The sequence below is a fragment of the Drosophila erecta genome, unplaced genomic scaffold (genome assembly GCF_003286155.1).
Source record: "Drosophila erecta strain 14021-0224.00,06,07 unplaced genomic scaffold, DereRS2 tig00000126-arrow-pilon, whole genome shotgun sequence".
In the NCBI taxonomy this organism is placed as follows: domain Eukaryota; kingdom Metazoa; phylum Arthropoda; class Insecta; order Diptera; family Drosophilidae; genus Drosophila; species Drosophila erecta.
Genome location: NW_020825209.1, coordinates 10713737 through 10732700, shown reverse-complemented (window position 1 = coordinate 10732700; position 18964 = coordinate 10713737). Strand labels below are relative to the sequence as shown.

The following is an 18964-nucleotide window of genomic DNA, read 5'->3' as shown; positions in this document are numbered from 1 at the left end:
ATAGGGTATTTTGAAAGCGGCTGAGTTTACAGCACTGTTAACCGTTTACAGCGCACTTTGGCGCACAACAGCCCACTATCGGCTGTCAACTGCTCTGTTTTGGTTTTTGTCCAATTCCAAAGTTCGTTTCATTCGCATTTGTTTACATCACTGCTTTTCGGTCGACTTTCGGTGTTCCATACCCAAAAACGATGTCCCTGATCGCCCAGGCGAGTCGCACTGTGCCGCAGCTCCTGTTGCACTTGAACCGTCATCTGGTCACTTCCTGCCCAAGCAGCGCATTCGCCACGTCGTCGGAACCGCCAGATGTCGGCCAGTTAACCACTCCTGCCCAGCTCCTCGGACCGGAATCGCAGCGCAGGTGCATGGAGAAGATGCGCAGCCTGCCAGAATTCCCGCGTCCCAAGGCCCTGACGCCCAGTCGCCGGGAGAAGCAGACATCCGCGGTCCTCATCGCCCTCTGCCAGGAGCGTGGCACGTGTGTATAGGATTAAACAAGGAATCGAATCATTTGAATAAGCTGCATCGATTTGTACTTTCAGAAATGAGGTATCCCTACTGTACACCCGACGATCGCGACACATGCGCAGCCATAGCTTTCAGATCTCCTTTCCGGGCGGAAGGCGCGATAAACACGACTCCAGCTACGTGGATTGTGCGCTGCGCGAGACGGAGGAGGAGATCGGCCTACCACGAGACCGCATCCAGGTGTGGGGCGAGGCCAAGCAGCTGCAACTGCCGAGGACCTCGGCCATCGTGCCAGTGGTGGGCGTCGTGCCTGACTTTAGCCTCTCCGAGCTGCGTCTTAATTGGGAGGAGGTGGAGGAGGCGTTTAGTGTGCCGCTCAATTCGCTGATGCTGCCCAAGGCCACCAGGCACACACAGTTTCGCAGCGGCTACAGCGGTCCCGTATTTGTTGTGGACCATTATCGCATCTGGGGCATCACCGGCTACCTCACGCACCTCTTCCTGCACTGCCTGCTGCCCCCCAGTTTGCTGCCCGATTGCCTCAAGACGAACATCAAGTTCATTCGGCCCTTTAAACTACCGCCCAGGATGCCGCATCATCGCGAGCACTCCTCCTCGGATCCCTCGATGCGCACCTGACGCGATCCGCCGACCGCAATCCTACTCAGGCTATCACTAATGTGGTACTGTGATCGGTCCTTATGTGCTCAGCAATTGACCAATTCTGATGGTGTTCTTTGTTTTAGTGTAGGCGTTAATTGTTGATTATCAGCGAGATTTATAATAAAACTGTTGACCATTATGTTGAAATCAAGGAGCTCTTAATTCGAGCTAAAGTTCATAGTTGGAAGACGTCATTTAATGCTTTATTTCTGTGGTATTCCAAAATATTTGCATAAATATTATTCAAAGAGTAAGTACATGTTAACTTCCTGTGTAAGTAAAAGGCAATATTTGTCTTTTTGTGTTTTTTATTTGTAATTTGCACTTAAATACAAAAAATACTCTTCATTTCCTCCTCTAATTTTTTTTTTTTTGTTTTGTTTTTCTTGTTATGATAAAATAAAGTATTTAAATAAAAATTAAAAGCGAACAAAATGGCAAACTTTCGCCAGGGAGCCAAAAAAAAAATAAAAATCATAAATTTGCAAAATAAAAAAAAAGTATCTTCGAATACGACAAAAAAGCTCCTTGCTGAATAAAAAATCTAAAATAAAATAAACATTTTGAAGGCACGAGAAGCGTTCCTTCAGGCGATCGACACATTTTAATTGACAGCGAGCTACGTAATATATTCATGCGTTTGCCTGGACATCTGTATGTCAAACACAAATGTTTTAATATTAATTAAGCAAACAAACATGCAGGCGGGCCAAGTAAGTCAAAGCCTTATCGATTGATTGTGGCTGGTGTTTTTGAAATGGGGTTTAAATTAAGCATAGCTGAAGAAAGGCAACGCGGCTGCTTAAAGAACACTTGTTATGCTTGTTATGTACTCGTTATATATAGTAGGTATATATATATATTATAATATATGCATGGGTAGTTATATCCGTTAAGTATACATCTATGTATAGTCCTCAGAGTTGCTGCTGTTGTAAAGTTGTCCAAAATATTGTGGTTGCTGTATACTACTAGTTGATGTGTGGCTGCATGGCTCTGCTCCATAGGAAACCTACTCCGAAATATCAATTGGAATGTATGTGGTAAACGTGGGCGTCTCCAGCTCCTCGTGCTTCTTCATTTTGAGACTCTGCAAATGACAATAGAGCATTTCAGTTGGAGCCCAGTTCATGAGTCACAATGCCATGGTACGCACCTGTTGCAGCTTGTAGTGATTGATAATGTCCTGGTCGGCCGGGCACGATTGTGTGAAGGCGTCCAGCTGGTACATGTGATACATGTAGCGCCACAGTGCCGTCAAGTGCGTCTGCAAGGAGTCGGAACGATGAGAACGGTGAGTCATTGTGGTCTTTTTATATAAGCGCACTCCATTCTGGAACTGATGGCTTTAATTGGACTTCGAGCGGCATTAGCGAAATGGATTTAAAACCTGTTTATGGCTAGTGACTGCAGCACAGTGCCATTCACAACCATAGTTATACAATGCAATAGCCTTAAAAATCTGTATTGCAATACAAGTCATCGGTTCCATTCTTGTGGTATTAAATAATTTTAGCAAAAAGTCACAAAGCCAGCAAGTCAATATTTGTTCCACGCTGTCTATTCGCAAATAAAGACCCTATCAATAAAAGCTGCCATGCCTAATTTACTTGCAAATAAGATAATATACAGTATTATTTGCATATCGAAAGTGTCTCTCCTGCTGTGGTGTAGATATAGGATCCAGAATACCATGGACACGAATGCTTACCGGGATTTCAAAGTCGACGAAGTACTTGCCCGCCACACGGATGTGCTGCAGGCGCGGCATCAGCTCACAGTCGAAGCAGCACATGGTGTCGCCGGTGAGGAAACGCGTGTTGCGCGTGGACAGGTGATCGTTGATCTTGCGCAGATGCGAGAGCAGGGCGTTGTTCTTGGCCTCGTCCTTCTTCACCAGCATCAGCTTCAACTTGACGTACAGGTTCTCGATCAGGGTGGCCACCTCCTTGTCCTGGACGAAGAGATTGTAGCCGCCCGGTATGTTCTTCATGATGTGCCGCTCGATCTTCTCGTTCTCCAGAATGGCCAGCCCATTGTCGATAAGGATGGGTGGGTGTGTGGCCTCGAAATTGGTGCGGAAGTCGGGCGGCGGCTTCTGCATATCCACCGTTGTCACCTTCAGGCTGATCGTCTTCAGTTCGGCCAGCAGATACAGGTCCATGAAGTACTCCTGGCAGAACAAACAGGCGCCCTTCCGCCTGCCATCGATGGTTGAGGCCTGCGAATCGAAGCGGAAAATAACCAAATTAGTGCCTCAATTTGGAGAAAACATGAGTTGTTTTTTGTTTTTGGTTTTATCAATTGCGAATGTCTGCAGCCGAATATGTTTGCTTGGGCAATTCGATAAGTGGTGTTTTCGGCGATACCATCAAGTGTTAATGTGGGTCACACATTCCGGGGAGTGGGCATTTTTTCCAGCGATTGGAGATTGTCTTCTGTCCGATTAATGAACACATAATGGCACATCGCGTGCCGGCAATTACTGATAAATAAATCAAACAGAAATTTAACGCAATAAGACAACATAGTTTTCCATTATGATCATGTGACATCATCATCATCATAACCATAAACGTTCTGCGTTCTTCACCAGCTCAGCGTCGCGTGATGGGCCACTAAGGTTTGTTTGCTGCCACATTTTTATTTATTTTTTTTTTTTTTAGGGACCGGAAGCGACCCAAAGACAAGGCAAGAGAAGACGGACGCCAAACGCCGAGTGGACGACCGGACACTGGCCAAGCCAGACGAGAATTCTGCATCGCTGCATTGCCAAGGCCAGTGGCGGATAGGCAGATACATTTGTAGCTACACAGATAGAAAGATAAATAGTGAGACCTGGCAAACGGCAAGGCAATGTCAGCGCCACAGGCTACAGTGAGTATTGGCTAGTCCATCCAAGCCTTTCCATCTGCATTCCAGCAATATCAGCTGAAGATAACAGCTTAAGAATGTTTTGCACACTCCGACTATTTACGTGATTTATATGTATTTATTTAAAGCTTCCCGTGGCTTTAAAGCAAAACAAAAGCCGGATATGATTTATTATACTTATGCTTATTATATGCTTATATGATTGTGGCTGTGAAAACGGTTAGTAAATTTAACTGAATTTTAATTCCGTGATTACACAAAGCACTCATTGTTTTGTTCCTTTGAACATTATTCTTGTCGTGTTTTTAGTTATTTGATGTATACTATGCTCAAGTGTCTCTTAAAATTCGCACATTTTTCGCACTGCATCTACGCAAAATCCGCTTAGCCGGTGTCCACTGTAGATCGATGGCATTGCTGCAGCTGAGAAGCAGCTAAAGCCAAACACATCACACAAATGATGACGATGATGTCATCAGGCGTGCGGTGTGTGAAGTTTACTTGTTGATTGCCGTTGCCAGCCTTTTTCATTTGCTGTCCATATATATTTTTGTTTTTATTTTTTTCCATTTCTGTTGCCGTTTCTGCTGGCGTCGACAGCCGGCTTAACTTCAAATAAGCCCCAACGCCAGGCAATTAATGTGCGTTTATATGGGACTGTGCATATTTGTATTCGTTAGATAAGCCTGCCTGCACTGCTGTTTTCACACAATTGCCACTACAGCCCAGAAACTATGAATACACCAATCAGCACACCAATACACCAAAACAACAACGATGCCGAGAAGTTTGGCATTCTCCAAACTCCATTGCGAAGCCACAAAAACTCAGTTTTCTAAGTGTGAATAAGGAAAGGTATCTATGAGTATGGTTATCTCTATTTTGATGTACCTCATGACTATGGTTACGGTTCAACACTTGCCAAATACACATTTAGAAGAAGTGATAAATATGATAACGAGGCGTACGCGTACGCAATTATCCCCAGTTAACTTCAGTTTGTAAATTCAATTTTACGCACCAATTGCAGGCAATTAAAATATTATTTCGAATGCGAAGTTAATTAGCATTGCCCTGTGTGTTAATGGCTTAATAACCAAAACCCAGCCAAACCAAACCGAAGCGAACCCAACCCATTTTCCCGCCCACATGGTCGCAACATAATCAACTATGGAAAAAAAAAAAACTACAATGATTGTGGGAGCGGTGTTCGTATAATTTTGTATCTTTTTTTCCGCCGCGGTGCTTAAACGGTTCATTTGTATTCTTTCACACATTATTAACTGTGCACGTTCGTTTACCTGGTCTACGCACATCCATCCGTAGCCATTCCACAAATTCCCAACTGACCCGGATTACTTTCAGTCAGTCGCAGATATTCGTTACGCTCGTATTTGTATCATATTTTCTTGGCCCGCATATTGTTGACTTGAATTTTTGGCCCACTTTGTTGCCCGCAATACAAGACAGTACGAAATTGTTAAATATAGCTCTTTGTTTTGGCATTAATTGCGAGTAATATCGCATTTCATTATTTTTGCCATCACTAGCGAGCGAATAGTTTGCAATATGAGTTGCACAAATTGGAAATGGGAATTGCAAAATGCAAGACTAAGACGTGTGGCAACGTCGAAAGGTCAGGCGAAGTCAGTCAGGCAATCATCTCGAGGTACAGCAACAGATACAGATACAAAGTGTATGGCAAAACTATGGATACAGATACAGATACAGATAGAGATACAGATATATAGACGGCGGTTGCAATTGACGTTTTCAAAATAGAAATGACGAGAGGAGGCAGGCCAAAAAGTAGTTAGCAAATGTCAAGTGCCATTCACGTATGCTTCAGATACATATATGTATGTACAGATGTATGTATACTATATATGGCCACATCTGGCTAATAAAAACTGCTGGCTAAATAAATACCTAGCCAATATAAACGTTCGTCTTTGAATACGTTTTTGATGGAGAAAAATGAGTTGCTAGCCACAGAAGCGGTGAAAACTATAGTTTTTTATTTATTATACTATTGAAAATAATAATAATTAATGTGACAGTGAAAATGGTTGCTTAAGCAATTATTCGATATTTCGAAATGTGTTTTAAGCCCTATTATTCTGTACGCAATCGTACGACGTACACCTACAACCGCATAGATATAGACGCACTCAACATCTTCGATTTGTTTTTCCCTTAATTGTAAATTCGTGGTGCGATAAGATAGAGGCGGAAAAGTTAAGTAAAGTCGAATAAAATGAAATTTGTAAGCTTTGCGCCAGCGACCAGAAATCGTAAATGTAAACGAAAATGAAATTCGTGGAAATAGTGGATCCCGCTCCCATGTTTTATTTCTATTTTTTTTGTTTGTTCTTTTCGATGGGTTGTTTTATTTTCGGAACCGGTTCGCTGACAGCTGCAGCGCAATAATTTAATTTTAATCATGACGCTTTGCTGATGATGATGGTGATGTTGGGGGCAGATGTCAACCTTGAGAAAAGCTTTCTTCGCACTCACTCAAAAAATGTGTCGATTCGATTCTCGTATCCCGAGTTCTATTGGGCCACATGAAAACACAGATACATATGTGCCATATCTTATCAAAAGTCGGGCCGCGGAAGTTATCGCCGCAGTTTGCGGATGATGATGGGGCCCCTGATGAAGTAATAGCCAAAATAATAGAAATTTAATCAGGGCAAGTGGCCGCATGGCAGGTGAAGTCAGCCGGCATATCTTGGGCCACAAATTTTTAATGGGCTAATGGGTTTTTCAATGCCTAAACGCATTTCCTCCCAAACTTTTGACAACCTATGCCAATGTACTCAAGAATTAATTCTAATCGTAAGCTTTGATTATTAAGTATCGTATTGCACTTAAAATAAGTAAATTAAAAGAATTGATGCACCTGAAAATGCTTCTCCCATAATATTTGTTAACTTATTACCAGAACAGCAAAACGTTGGGCAAGTAAAAGTCATAAATAATATACGATGTGAGTTGCGAAAGGAAGTTATAAACACTAAGATAAGCAAGACCAAAAAAAACAACACTGATTGTCAGTTGGAACAAATGCACTTTAGTTTTCGAGTAAAGCAGGGGAATTTTTTGGGGGCGGAAAATTGTGGGCGTAGGATGTCAAACCTTTGCGTGTTTTTCTTCGCTACAATGCCAGTTCCACAGCAGTGCACACACACTCACACACTGAGAACGTGGGGGCGTGAATAAAACAACAAATCACAAAAACACACACCATTAAAAGGCAAGGAAGACACGTACAGTGGTACTTAGATAAAGTGCACTTTCCTTACCAAAATCCATTATATATTTCGAATTTATCAGCACTTTAAAATGGCATTCTGACAGCTAATTTCAGGCATGACTTTTGCTCATTTTAAAGTAGGCGATATGAAGCAGTAATACACAATATAAAAAATCAAGTATAAGAGAATTTGACACAGCATTATGAATCCTCAAAAACTTGCTCTCTATCAATGCTATAAAGTATTTAATTTTAAGTTTAATAGTTTTTCCATGCCCACTCATGTACTTGCAGTGCCAAGTGAAAAGAGCAGTGTTTAAGTGCAGCTTTTCATCTCGACTCTTTGTTGCAGTTGAAGTGACAACAAAGAAGCGCATTTTCCTCAACTCAGCACAACTGAAGCCGCCAAACAATCGCTTGGCGTTCAGATGCAACAAAAGGCGCTAATTTAGCTCAAGTTTGCATGAGATTTATCCTTGGGGGAAAGGTTGCCCCATAGAAGGCCATTGTGTGGAAAAGAAACAAGTGTGTACCAAGTATTTGCTATAAGTTATGGGATAAAATACTTGTAACCATACACCATAAAGCGTATTTTATAATGTCCACTGTGTCTTCCAAACTTCTGCTTCCATGAGACCGTGGAAAATGTGCGAAAATTGGTAGCTAATTTTTTTCGAGTGCATTGTGAATCGCCTTTTGTTTTGATCAGCGCTTTGTTTTGATTCGATTCGATGGCATGGCCAATTTCTGGAAATCTCGCGTGGGCGATGACTCGAGGGTAAGGCATTGGCTTTGGCTTTGGCCAAGCATGTTTTCCAAGCCGAAACCGAAACTGAAACCAAAACCAAAGCCAAAACCGAACTTGGAGACGGAGCCAAAGCCAAAGCCAAGTCAAGGAGGCGGAAAAGCGCACACGAGAAAAACCTGTTTAGCGTTCAATGATTGTTTTGTTTTGCAGCAAACGAAGAAACAAGAAAACACATTTGTATTTGTTTGTTGCCTGCACGCGCGGAACAAAGAGGCATGCCACGATCCCCAGCCATATAGCTGGATCCATGACTATCCCCCACCACCACCATTGCCACACTCGCTCTTCTTGAACTCCACAACTCCACAACTAAACAACTGAACAACTGAACAACACCAACTACAGCTTTCCTCGGCTGCGGCAAATTGAACTTTCACTTTTTCGCTGGGAAATGGCTATGGAAATGAAAACGTGGGCCTTGTATGGAGTGCGTTGTTATTCCGCAGTTATGTCAAAGATGCTTCTGTCACTCTTCTCGTGGACTTAAGCTGTTGCTTTTAACAGGCCAAAAAATCCAGGCAAAAAAAAGAAGAAAAATAAAAGGAAACAGGTGCTCCCAAGCACTTTCTCCCACGAAAACAGGAAAAGGGAGTGGGCCATGGATCATTGGGTTTTAGGGGGAAAATGGGATGGGTGGTTTCGAAAGTGTTTGGACAAAACATTGATCATATGATATGAATACAATATGGGTACTAATTTTAACCATTGCATATCGTAATGTTGTTTATTTTGGGAACACAACTGGTTCTGAAAACTTATTTGAAGTACATGATTGCTCATGCCATTTGTTATGCGTCGAGTGGGTTTTTTTTTGCTTTCGGGAATCGAATGGTATAACTGCTGGTATTGTACTGCTTGGGTTTAGGCAATAAAAATGGTGGGGGGAAATTACTCATGGGCAGACGACTCGAGGTGCGGCCTCCATTGCGTGGGCTGGATGAGTGGCCAAGTTGAGTCGAATCGAGTCGAGTCGAGTTTGCCAATAGAATCAACAACAGCAGGGCTCCAAAGTGCTCCGAAAACAATTACAATTACTTCGGCAAACAGTGGGAACCAACAAAAAATAAAGTTAAGTGGAGTCATGCCCGACTTACAATTGCGGGAAAAAAGATAGACTGCGACCTATAAAATAAAAAACTGCGAAGGGTTCGTAAACGCCAACCTTCTTTGACTCATTTTGCAATAATAGCACTCTCAAGAGAGTTTCCAATGAACAACTGTTTTATCACAAGTCTTTTTTTTCCCCCATCGAAAAACCGAAGTGATAAGAAAAGCGTTGTGTTCGAGCAGATGTCTTGAAAGTATTGGGAAAAGTCGCACAAGTTTTTGTTATCAATAATTTGCAGTACCTAATGAAATACAGTCGACTTTCAGACACTAAATGTGAAGCAATTTCCAGTTTAGATACGTTCTATGATTTACATTCACATTATTCATACTTAAGGAATCTCCTTCTCAACGCTATTATCTTGACCGCAAATGTACAAGGTGCCAGATTTTCGTTTTCTTCGATTCTTTGGAGGAGCATGACGTATGCGTTAAGAAATTTAGAAATCACAAAAAGATAAAAAAAAAAACAACTAACTAACACAAACACACACTCGCACAGAAACATGCTGGTGGAAGCGAAGAGGGGTGGTGCGGGGGGCTTAGGAGAACTATGATGAAGGAGCATTTGTTGAGCAATTGGCGCAATGAAATGTGATTAAAGATTATAGCAGATAAGAACCGCAGAAATATGTTACGTTCCACAAAATTTCAGACTTGGCACACACAAAAATATCATGATACCTTATGACACGTATCCCGAAAATGAAGAAGATATTCATATTATTATCGTCGTTTGCTTTAATATTATGGAAAACGGGGGATTTAAAGTATACCACCAAAAGGGTGTTAAAACTGCTGTTATATTAGAATCCCAGAACTTTCAAAATCAGGTTGGTTACATTTTAGCTACTCTATAGGTATTTTTTTTTTTTTTTAGAACCTTTGGATGTTTTACAATGATCATGGAGTTTTGAAAACCATAACTTTATCAACGATTTCGTTCTGTGCAGATGTGCCTGAATGCATGTGCGAGTGTGTGTGTGTGAATGTGCGATAGGGAGAAAAGGAGAAAACCGGTTTTGGCGATGCTTAGGAACCGCAAGGCGAAAGGGGCGCGACGAGGAGGGGGGTGCTAAACGTATTCTGTTCGTTTTAACCAAATGTGACACACTGCAAAGTGCCAGAGCGAGAAGAAGAAGACGAAGAACAAGAACGAACAGGGGGAAGAGGCCGAAAAGAGGTAGGGGAAAAAGGAGGAACAAACGGCAATTCGCGTTTTCCCAGTCGCTTCTTGTTTTTGCCTTTGTTTGCTTTTGCTTTTGCCTTTGCCTCAGCTGCATTTTTACTCTGCAAATATTCGTGCGCAGAGCGAAATGGAAAACTGCAGCGGTATGCAAATGTCTCTCACCTTTATGATCAATTCTATCTCGGGCACATCGAATTTGCTGGTGCCGTTAGTCTCCTGGCTTTGCTGCGATTCCACTTCGGCCGACATTGCGATATTGTTTGTTTTGGGGTTTATTCTCGATATCTGATCAGATCGAAGAGTTTTATCCGCGTGACGAGGTGCCTGCGTGTTCGTTTCCTTTTCGCTTTTGTTGTGCTAATTTCCTTTGCCAATACACACACTCACGTACACAAGCAGTAGCACAACAAGCAGCACAATCACACACACACAGAGAGACGGAGGGAAGAAGAAGCTCGCCTCGTAGTTTTTAAAAAAAAAATATGCCGTTCTGTTCTACGATTTGCGCGCTGCTAAAGTCTATTCACGATTGAATTTGTGAGCCGCTGAATAAGCCAATTTGCACTGCGCGAAATAGCCTAACGCCTGCTGCTCGGGGCTGCCAGATGGTCCTACATTTTGGCCGGCAAATAAATACCAAGCAAGCAGTTATTCGAATTTTGTATAGTAGTTGTAGGTACTCCCAAATGTTAATGTTGCAATAACTGTTCTATAATGCCAGCAGTATAGACAATTATTATAAAGTTGTCTTGTTTTAAATAAATGTTTAGATATTGAGAAAAAATTATTAAGTGCGCTATCCATATCAATTTTCAATTTAATGCATAATTATTCATATTTATTTATTTATTTTTTGTATAGTTTTATTTATTTTTATAATAGTTTTGATATTTAATGGTCCAATAAAAATATCGTTCATTGCAAAATATGTGTGGCGCCAAAACATACCGTATTGCCACCAGGTGGCAACACTAGCAGCTTGGTGTGCGCTATCTTCAGATTTTTTTTGTTTAGCACCGGCATTTTCATCCCAACATCCCGACATGGACCTGGTGGAGCTGTTGCAGCAGGCCCAGCGCCTGACGAACGAGACCAAGATGGACACGGAGGTGCCGGGCGTGGAACGAACCATGGCCCAGGTGCTGCAGGCCACCCAGGAGTTCCACTCGCGTGTCACCCAAACGGGCACCAACGATCTGCAGGCGTGAGTAGTTCGCTATATGTCATGTGCCATGCGCCATAGTTATGATAACTGATCATCCAAATGCAGCCACATACTGCTCGGCTCTAAGGGCGTGGACCTGCCCAAGCTTACCCAGAAGCTGGAGACGCTCAGCGCCCGCCAATCCTTTGAGCCACTTGATCCTGTGACGGACACCGATGTGCAGGGCTATCTGAAGAACGAGCGGGAGAACGCCATACTGTCAGTTATCGACGAAACAAATCGCAGTGTAAGTGCGGCAAATTACTTGCTGCAGACACCCAAATCCTTAACTTTCTATCTCTTTAACCAATTCTTTGCAGATATTTGAGTCGGTGGAGCGACAGAAGTGGCGTTGCGTCTATTCGGAGTGGGGTGAGGAGAAGGAGTCGCTGCTGAACGCTTTGGTCGGACCGAACCAACAGGACTTCCCCGACGTGCAGCGTCAGATGGTGCCCACGGCCATGGCCGATGAACCCATTCCGTACTCCCGACTGAATGTTCATCAGCAGTTGTACGCTGAACAGATCACAATTTACAACGAGTCGCACATCCAGGGCATACAGCGCCCCAACTTAGTGTCGACCTTTGCCGAACTGGTCCAAAAGTCCTTCGATGATGAGCTCGTAGCCGAGATGTGGAACGTATTGGAGTGTATGTCCGCGGTGACGCTACTCTCGCGCAGCGTTGAGCCACTCAAGAATCGTCAGACATCACCGCATTTCGTTCATCAGGCCCGCACATACTTGGAGCGCAGATATAGGACGTATATGAAAAAGTTTATCGAGTCGAATTTAGTTCTCGCGCGGCGTGGTGGAATTCCAAGCGTGTACAACCTGGTGCGCTCCTATGTGGGCGTTACTTTCCGGCGCCCGCAATCCCTCTACGGGCTGCACGACGTGAACAATGGCCGGCCATTGTGGCCACTGGTCTACTATAGCATGCGGAGTGGCGATATGGAAGCGGCTGCGAACTACCTAAAGGAATCGGGAACCTGCCCCGACCTACTAAAGCTGATGACGCTGCGAAAGAACGACGATACGGACGCCTCGATGGCCAAGCTTGAGGGTCAGCTAAAGTTGGAGTTCAACAACAAACTGCACGACTGCACGGATCCCTACAAGAAGGCGGTGAGTGCTCGTCTTTTGATAGTACTTGTTGCTTGTATTCGTTCTAATGATATGTTTTCCCTTATCCATTAGGTATACGTCATACTGTTGGCCTGTGATCCGCTCTTCACGCACGTAGAACTGATGCGCAGCATCGACGACTTCCTGTGGATGCAACTGTCCATTCTGCGCAGCCCGGACCAGCGTGACTTCAACATCGAGCAGCTAACCTACAGCGGCCTACAATCGCTTATTTTGGAAAAGTACGGCGAGAATTACTTCAATGCCCGCGAGAAAACGCCGCTATACTTCCAGGTGCTGGCGCTCACTGGCCAATTTGAGGCAGCCATTGAATTCCTTGCCCGCACGGAAAAAAATCGACCGCATGCTGTTCACATGGCCATTGCCCTAAATGAGATATCCATGCTGGCAGCACCTCGTTCCGTGCAACAACCGCTACTGAGCTCCGAGCCCGACGACCCAACGCCCATGAAGCGACTCAATCTTGTGCGGCTGATTGTCATGTACGCCAAGTGCTTTGAGCAGACGGATACCGAGCAGGCGCTGCAGTACTATTACCTGTTGCGTAACTTTAAATCCGAGGATGGCACTAACGCGATGCTCAGCTGCGTCTGCGATCTGCTCGTTGAGAACTGCGGCGACCCCATGCTAGAGCTGGTTTTCGGGGTCGAGGATGTAGAAAATTCACTCCGCTATACAGGGTAAGTTCCGTTCGGTACTCTTAAATTATTGCGAAATCCTTCTGGCAACAAGCTTATGAATATTTATTTCCTCTTATTTAGCGGCATCTTCGCGGAATTCCATACGCTGGAGTGCGATAAGTACTCCCTGGCCGAAATGGTGGGCGATAAGTTGTCCAAACGCAGCAACTACGAGTCGGCCATCAAGCTCTACTTTATTGCTGGTCAGCTGGGCAAGGCACTGCGTTTGTTGTGCTCGCTACTGGCGCAGGTGGTCCACCAACCGCCGCAACATGGAAGCATGAGGGGACGGATGGGGGTTCTCATCAAGCGGCTAAGTGCGGCGTTGGCCGAACGCAAAACGGACGTGGAGGTTCATGTGATGGTCACATATACTGTGCTATCACAGGTCATGGAGTTCTTTGACCTCTATCACGCGGGAGAATCGCGTTTGGCATTGGAAATCCTGTCCATAAATCGGCTGATACCCGCCAGCTCCTTGGAAGTGGACGAGTGTGTGACGAACCTAAAGCGCATGGGTCACGAGATCATCAAGGTGCTGCCCGATATCCTGCTGGCGGCCATGGACATTGTGTACAAGGAGTATGTGAAGCTAAAGGGCTCGAGTGGAACTGCTTCAGTTTTCGGCGATGAAACCAAGAGCGTAAACAAGGAGGCCGCCGTGAGGCATTTGCGCAGCAGGGCCAAGGCATTGACCAACATGGCCGCCAGCGTTCCCTACCGAATGCCATCGACCACCAACCAGCGTCTCGTCCAGCTGGAGATCCTTATGCACTAACACTAGCCAGATTAATACCATAGTGATCGTTAAAATGCGTTTTTTTTAGTTCGTTTAAAATGAAATTGATGATTTCTTAAATAATTTGATTGCTTTGGAATATCAAACCCAAGTATGGGGTGTTATAGGAAAACTAAACAAAATTAGCCATGGTTTAGGCAGTATTTCGAAAGCCACATTGGACATTTTAGCTTCCTAATGTCCGGAACCGTACAACAACAACCCATTAATCCATTGAAATATCCACAAAAGACTAGCAAATCAGAAGTATTAAGTATTTTATTGCATAATTTGAGACACCGTTGCTATTGCTTTGAAACCTAGAGGTTTCAGGAACACCCCATGACATACATACGAAAAACACATTGATATATCAAAATAGTATTGCCAACAATTGCGGCCAACTGTCGGAGATTTCAGGAATCCATTACAAAGTTTCTAACAGATCCGCTTGGAGATCCTACTACACTGCCATAAAAATGAAAAAAAAGCCACTAATTTGACAATCGTTTTGTATAAATGCATTTGTTTTCACTTCTGTCTATTTAAGATAATATTGTTAATTGGAATAAGTTGATTGCGATAGTTTGTTCTGGTTTTGTGCGCCACTCAGTCGAAGGTAGGAGGTCGTGACGCGCCGCTCATCCCATATACTGGTACGATGCGCAGACGGGCTCCTGATGACGGGCGTGCGGCGAGGACTGCAGCGCCAGACGTTGCAGGTGGCAGCCGCGGCAGAGCAGGCGCCCGTCCAGCGGGTAACAGCGTTTGTCCGGCTCATCGGTCAGCTGCATGCCGCACTCCTCGCAGATGTAGCAGTCCACGTGGAAGTCCTTGTCCATCGAGACGACGCGCACAGTTTCGTCGGTGCCCTCGACGGGTGTGATGCCTGCCGAGAATTGCGAACGATTGCGAACTTAACATTGAGCTATTCTAGGAATTCATTTGTTGGGCACCCACCTTTGCCGCAGCTGGCGCACTTGGGCGCAAACATTCGGTGGTAGTCGTTGACGCAGTAGATCTTGTGGTCCACGTCCACGGTGAAGGGCACCCCATCTAAGCACTCGTTGCACACACAGCACCGGAAGCACCCCGGATGATACGACTTGCCCATGGCCTGCAAGATCTGCAAGAGGTTGAGAAAGAGCGACATCAATGTGAGCGGTCCATTTAGAGTGGGATAGAAACGCACCATTTCCATGATCAGGTGGCCGCAGATGGCGCACTTTTCCGCCGTCTGCTGGAAGCCCGAGTACTGCAAGAGTGAGTTCTTATTATTATTAATTAATGGCGTTGAAATCATAAAAAAAGCAAACGAAGGGTAATTGTGTCAGTAACCAAAAATAACGATTTATAATCATAAATATATTAATTGAATAACAACTGATCAAAGCACCACAGTTAGGAAAGTGTTTTCTCAAAATCAAAAGGAATTTGCATGTATGTGAAAATCAATATTTTTCAGTCCTGACTAAGCTACAACTATCTTCTCACCATGTAGTCCTCCTCACAATAGACCCGTCCATGCACATTGTAGAAGGCCTTGCCCCGCAGCGCCCGTCCGCAGGAGCAGCAGATGAAGCAGTTGGTGTGATACAGATTGCCCATCGCTTGGCAAGCCTGCCCGGCACCCTTCACCTTCTCACCGCATGTGTGACAAATGCCTGGAAATTGCAACCGATTGTTGTGAGTCAGAAACTGGCGCTTGAGTGGTAATGATACTTACCAAAGTATTCGCCGTGCTCCTCGCTCTGCTCGATCTCCTCCTCCAGCTGGCGGGTGAGCTCCTCGATCTTGCGCTGCGCCTCCGTCGGGCCAGCCGGACGCGGCGGGGTGACGCTGTACGGCAGCAGATTCTTGGTGAGACCTGATGGCGCACAGAGCAGATATTAGGTCATGCTATCGATTTGGCTGGCCAAGTAAAGCTTAGTCAGCGTGGAAGAATCAAAAATAAGTATGCGGGCGCAATGTTGGGGCCAACTGGCACGAATAATCCCACGATTATTAGTCATGATCGAAAATAATTGAAATTAATAAATCATGAAATGAGATATAAAGTAAGATCTGTAAAGAAGGAATGGCTTCTTGTCTGCTAAAGAATTCGCGGAGTATGCCAAATTCTTGGATGAAAACTTAATTCTGATTGGATCAAATTAAAAAATAATATTTTTAGTATTTGTGTTAGTTTTGTTCGATTAACTAAATAATAGTGTAATCGACTAAGGCATATAAATTATAATTCGAATCAACAAAACGTACAATGTGTTTTTGTTTAAACGATAAAATCGCAATTTCAATCATGGTGAAATAAAAAATATTCGAATCGGTTTCACTTTTCTTTGAATCGGTTCAGGTAAAGGACTGGAAAATAAACCGGTTAGCGGCAACCGTTTGACCAAAGTTTGTCGCCCCGCCAACCGGTTTATGATTGAGCGATGAGTGATGACACGAACGGAACCCAACCCCTTGGAGAAACCAAGCTCAACCCATCATACCTCTCCTGGGTTTCAAGGCAGCGTTAACGGCTGCGTGCAAGCATTTTTGGTGGGGGGAAACATTTGGATTCATTAGTTTGATTAATACTATTTCGAATAGATGGCTTTGGGCAGTGATGGAATGTATCCATGTAGGTGAAAGCACACAAAGATACCCAAATATTTATAGCATTTTATACCAAGCCAGGCGAAATACATGTCTATACCATCAACGTGCTTTAAATATTTGATATTTAAATGAATACTTTACATTAATGAGGAGCATTACTTGGTTTTAATTTGGGAACGTATCATTTTATTGGAAAAGCTACATGCTCACTTTACTATGTTCTTGGCATATAGCATGTATTTCACCTAGGCGATGCTGTGCCTATCCCATCAGTAAAAGTAATTGTTTCATTTTGGGACAGATCCGCTCACCTGTGCTGCCCTGCGAGGGAGTGGGTGATGTGGCCACCGCTAGAGGAGCCGTCATCGCAATGGGCGTCGCCCTCAAGGAAGCGGTGGATGTTGGTGGTGGTGGAGCTGCTGCTGCTGGTGCTGATGGCGCCGCTGATGCTGGTGCAATGGATGTGGCTGGTGGAGCTGCCGTGGCCATTCCCATGGCCAGTGATGACGTTATTATTGGTGGCTCCTGGACAGTACGCTGGGCAGTGGCACCCGTTGCAGCCGCCCTGCCGGTAGCCAATCCCGCTGCCGTATTCCTGTGCAGATTCGCTGTCATGCAAACATAGTCGGAGCTATTGATGTCCTCTATATAATTGGGATTAACGGATACATTTATGGCGCCACCGGGCGACTTGATGGGCGTGTGCTGTTGCAGTTTGGCCACCGACTGCGCTGTGGGCACAGGACTTAGGTGGCTGGGTAGCGATAGATTTCTATATCGTTGGGTGGGCGATCCCAAGGAGCTGGAACTGGCCGTATTGCTGCTTATGCTGCGCTGGTGCATGGGCGAGGCCAGCAGCGCATTGAGATCCAGACCGGCGGTGGAAGAACCGCCCGAGGAGTTGGACGTGGGCTGCATCTCCTGATACATGGTGGCGGTGGCCGGCGACGCCTGTGGCTGTGCCCGCTGGCCAGAGTGTGGAATTATGTTCTCGTAAATGGGCGCAGCATGCTCCTCCAGATCGCCAGTTGGCCCCAGGGCCGCAGGACGTCCCGGTGGTGGTGGTCCTCCTGCTCCTCTGGCCGTTCCCATCGATGCAGTTCCCTGATTCTCTGGCACCGGCGTGTGCGCAAAGCGCCCAGCCCGAATGGGCTGCATCAGCAGATAACCGTTCAATATGGCGCTCTGCCTGCTCCCGGGACTTTGGGGCTGAGCCCTCTTGTGGTTTGAATCGAATTGGCCGTAGAACTCCAGGTTCTCGTATACCGGCGAATGCTTCTGCGGGGCAATTCGCTGGCCCAGAATCTGTGCGGTCGGTGCATAGATGTGTGCACTTCCATTGTGCGTGTGCTGCATCTGCTCCACCGGACGGGGCGTGGCGTACTTGGAGGCGGCAATGATGTTGCCGCGCTCGTACAGCTTATAATCCTGGTTGTGGTGGAGGTGTTGCATTTGCTGCATCTGCTGTTGCTGCTGCTGCTGACTTTCCAGCAGGTAGTTCTCGATGGCGCCCGGAGAGCGCTGGTAGCTTCGCATGGCCACGCCCCCGTCTCCAGGGCCACCATTGCCTCCGCCTCCCCCTCCACCGCCACCACCACCGATGTGAAGACGCTGCATCAGTGTCTCATAGTCGGAATCGGAATTGCTCGGATTCCTCGCCTGCGTCTGCGTCCGCTGGGTGGTCATTCTATATTTTGATATATATTTATCCTCCAGATCCTGCTCCTCCTTCTCGTCTTCTTCTTCTGTCTCTCCTGCTCCCTCGCCACACTTGCTATCTCGCTCTGCGGGGGGGACGCCGCCCCGAAATCAACGATTTGCTCGCTTTTCCCGGTCGGAAAAGACCTCAGCTAACTGTGCGCGTCTAGTTGGCAATCAGTCAGTCGGCTTTTCCTTTACTCTATCAGCTTTTCTGCATTTTCTTTGTGCGCCTGCATTGGAAAATCAAAAAATTCGTACAGTGCAGTGTGACCGCCGCGGGTTACGCTTATAATATACCATCCGGCAAGCAGACAAATATACCACAAAATATACCGCAGCTCAATGGGAGTAGCTTAAAAGGGCCACCCTAAAATATCAAATATGTGTATTATTGAACAACAAAATTTCTTAGTTTTGCAGCGTTATTGCTTAAAAATGTAGAATTTATTTCTTATGACCTTTACAGTTCTTCAAATTTGTT

At 45.1% G+C, this 18964-nt stretch overlaps 4 protein-coding genes across 7 annotated transcripts; 2 read left to right on the top strand and 2 right to left on the bottom strand.

Annotated features, from left to right (window-relative positions):
• The first annotated feature begins 69 nt into the window (after positions 1-69).
• LOC6550862 (nucleoside diphosphate-linked moiety X motif 8) lies at positions 70-1277 on the top strand. The gene is made up of 2 exons (XM_001978186.3): positions 70-478; positions 543-1277. Exons 1-2 carry the CDS (start codon positions 192-194, stop codon positions 1105-1107), a joined length of 852 nt encoding a protein of 283 aa, XP_001978222.1. The 5' UTR covers positions 70-191; the 3' UTR covers positions 1108-1277.
• A 595-nt stretch (positions 1278-1872) lies between these two features.
• Positions 1873-10962, bottom strand: LOC6550861 (chloride intracellular channel exc-4). The gene is made up of 4 exons (XM_001978185.3): positions 10531-10962; positions 2843-3352; positions 2288-2398; positions 1873-2221 (listed from the first exon to the last, which is right to left on the bottom strand). Exons 1-4 carry the CDS (start codon positions 10615-10617, stop codon positions 2144-2146), a joined length of 786 nt encoding a protein of 261 aa, XP_001978221.3. The 5' UTR covers positions 10618-10962; the 3' UTR covers positions 1873-2143.
• Positions 10963-11274: 312 nt separating this feature from the next.
• On the top strand, positions 11275-14524 carry LOC6550860 (nuclear pore complex protein Nup93-1). Its single transcript, XM_001978184.3, has 5 exons — positions 11275-11572; positions 11639-11819; positions 11893-12699; positions 12772-13400; positions 13482-14524. Exons 1-5 carry the CDS (start codon positions 11412-11414, stop codon positions 14176-14178), a joined length of 2475 nt encoding a protein of 824 aa, XP_001978220.1. The 5' UTR covers positions 11275-11411; the 3' UTR covers positions 14179-14524.
• LOC6550859 (LIM domain-containing protein jub) lies at positions 14440-18813 on the bottom strand. Of its 4 annotated transcripts, none has more exons than XM_026982469.1 (7): positions 17094-18813; positions 16674-16703; positions 15905-16045; positions 15673-15842; positions 15371-15448; positions 15139-15304; positions 14630-15067 (listed from the first exon to the last, which is right to left on the bottom strand). In XM_026982469.1, exons 1-7 carry the CDS (start codon positions 18466-18468, stop codon positions 14820-14822), a joined length of 2208 nt encoding a protein of 735 aa, XP_026838270.1. In that variant the 5' UTR covers positions 18469-18813; the 3' UTR covers positions 14630-14819. The 4 variants fall into 4 exon arrangements, with proteins under 4 accessions (XP_001978219.1, XP_026838270.1, XP_026838271.1 ...); XM_026982470.1 differs by having other exon boundaries at positions 15371-15433; XM_001978183.3 differs by lacking the exon at positions 16674-16703 and having other exon boundaries at positions 14440-15067; positions 15371-15433; positions 17094-18812.
• Positions 18814-18964: the final 151 nt, after the last annotated feature.

Coding starts and splice junctions, on each gene's coding strand:
- LOC6550862 (XM_001978186.3), top strand. CDS start 192: ATGTCCCTGATCGCCCAGGCGAGTCGCACTGTGCCGCAGCTCCTGTTG. Junction 479..542: donor CTCTGCCAGGAGCGTGGCAC/GTGTGTATAGGA, acceptor TTGTACTTTCAG/AAATGAGGTATCCCTACTGT.
- LOC6550861 (XM_001978185.3), bottom strand. CDS start 10,617: ATGTCGGCCGAAGTGGAATCGCAGCAAAGCCAGGAGACTAACGGCACC. Junction 2,399..2,842: donor TCGTCGACTTTGAAATCCCG/GTAAGCATTCGT, acceptor GACTCCTTGCAG/ACGCACTTGACGGCACTGTG. Junction 2,222..2,287: donor ATCACTACAAGCTGCAACAG/GTGCGTACCATG, acceptor TGTCATTTGCAG/AGTCTCAAAATGAAGAAGCA.
- LOC6550860 (XM_001978184.3), top strand. CDS start 11,412: ATGGACCTGGTGGAGCTGTTGCAGCAGGCCCAGCGCCTGACGAACGAG. Junction 11,820..11,892: donor TCGACGAAACAAATCGCAGT/GTAAGTGCGGCA, acceptor AATTCTTTGCAG/ATATTTGAGTCGGTGGAGCG. Junction 12,700..12,771: donor CGGATCCCTACAAGAAGGCG/GTGAGTGCTCGT, acceptor CTTATCCATTAG/GTATACGTCATACTGTTGGC.
- LOC6550859 (XM_026982469.1), bottom strand. CDS start 18,468: ATGACCACCCAGCGGACGCAGACGCAGGCGAGGAATCCGAGCAATTCC. Junction 16,704..17,093: donor TCCCTCGCAGGGCAGCACAG/GTGAGCGGATCT, acceptor GCTTGCACGCAG/CCGTTAACGCTGCCTTGAAA. Junction 15,305..15,370: donor GCCACCTGATCATGGAAATG/GTGCGTTTCTAT, acceptor AACCTCTTGCAG/ATCTTGCAGGCCATGGGCAA.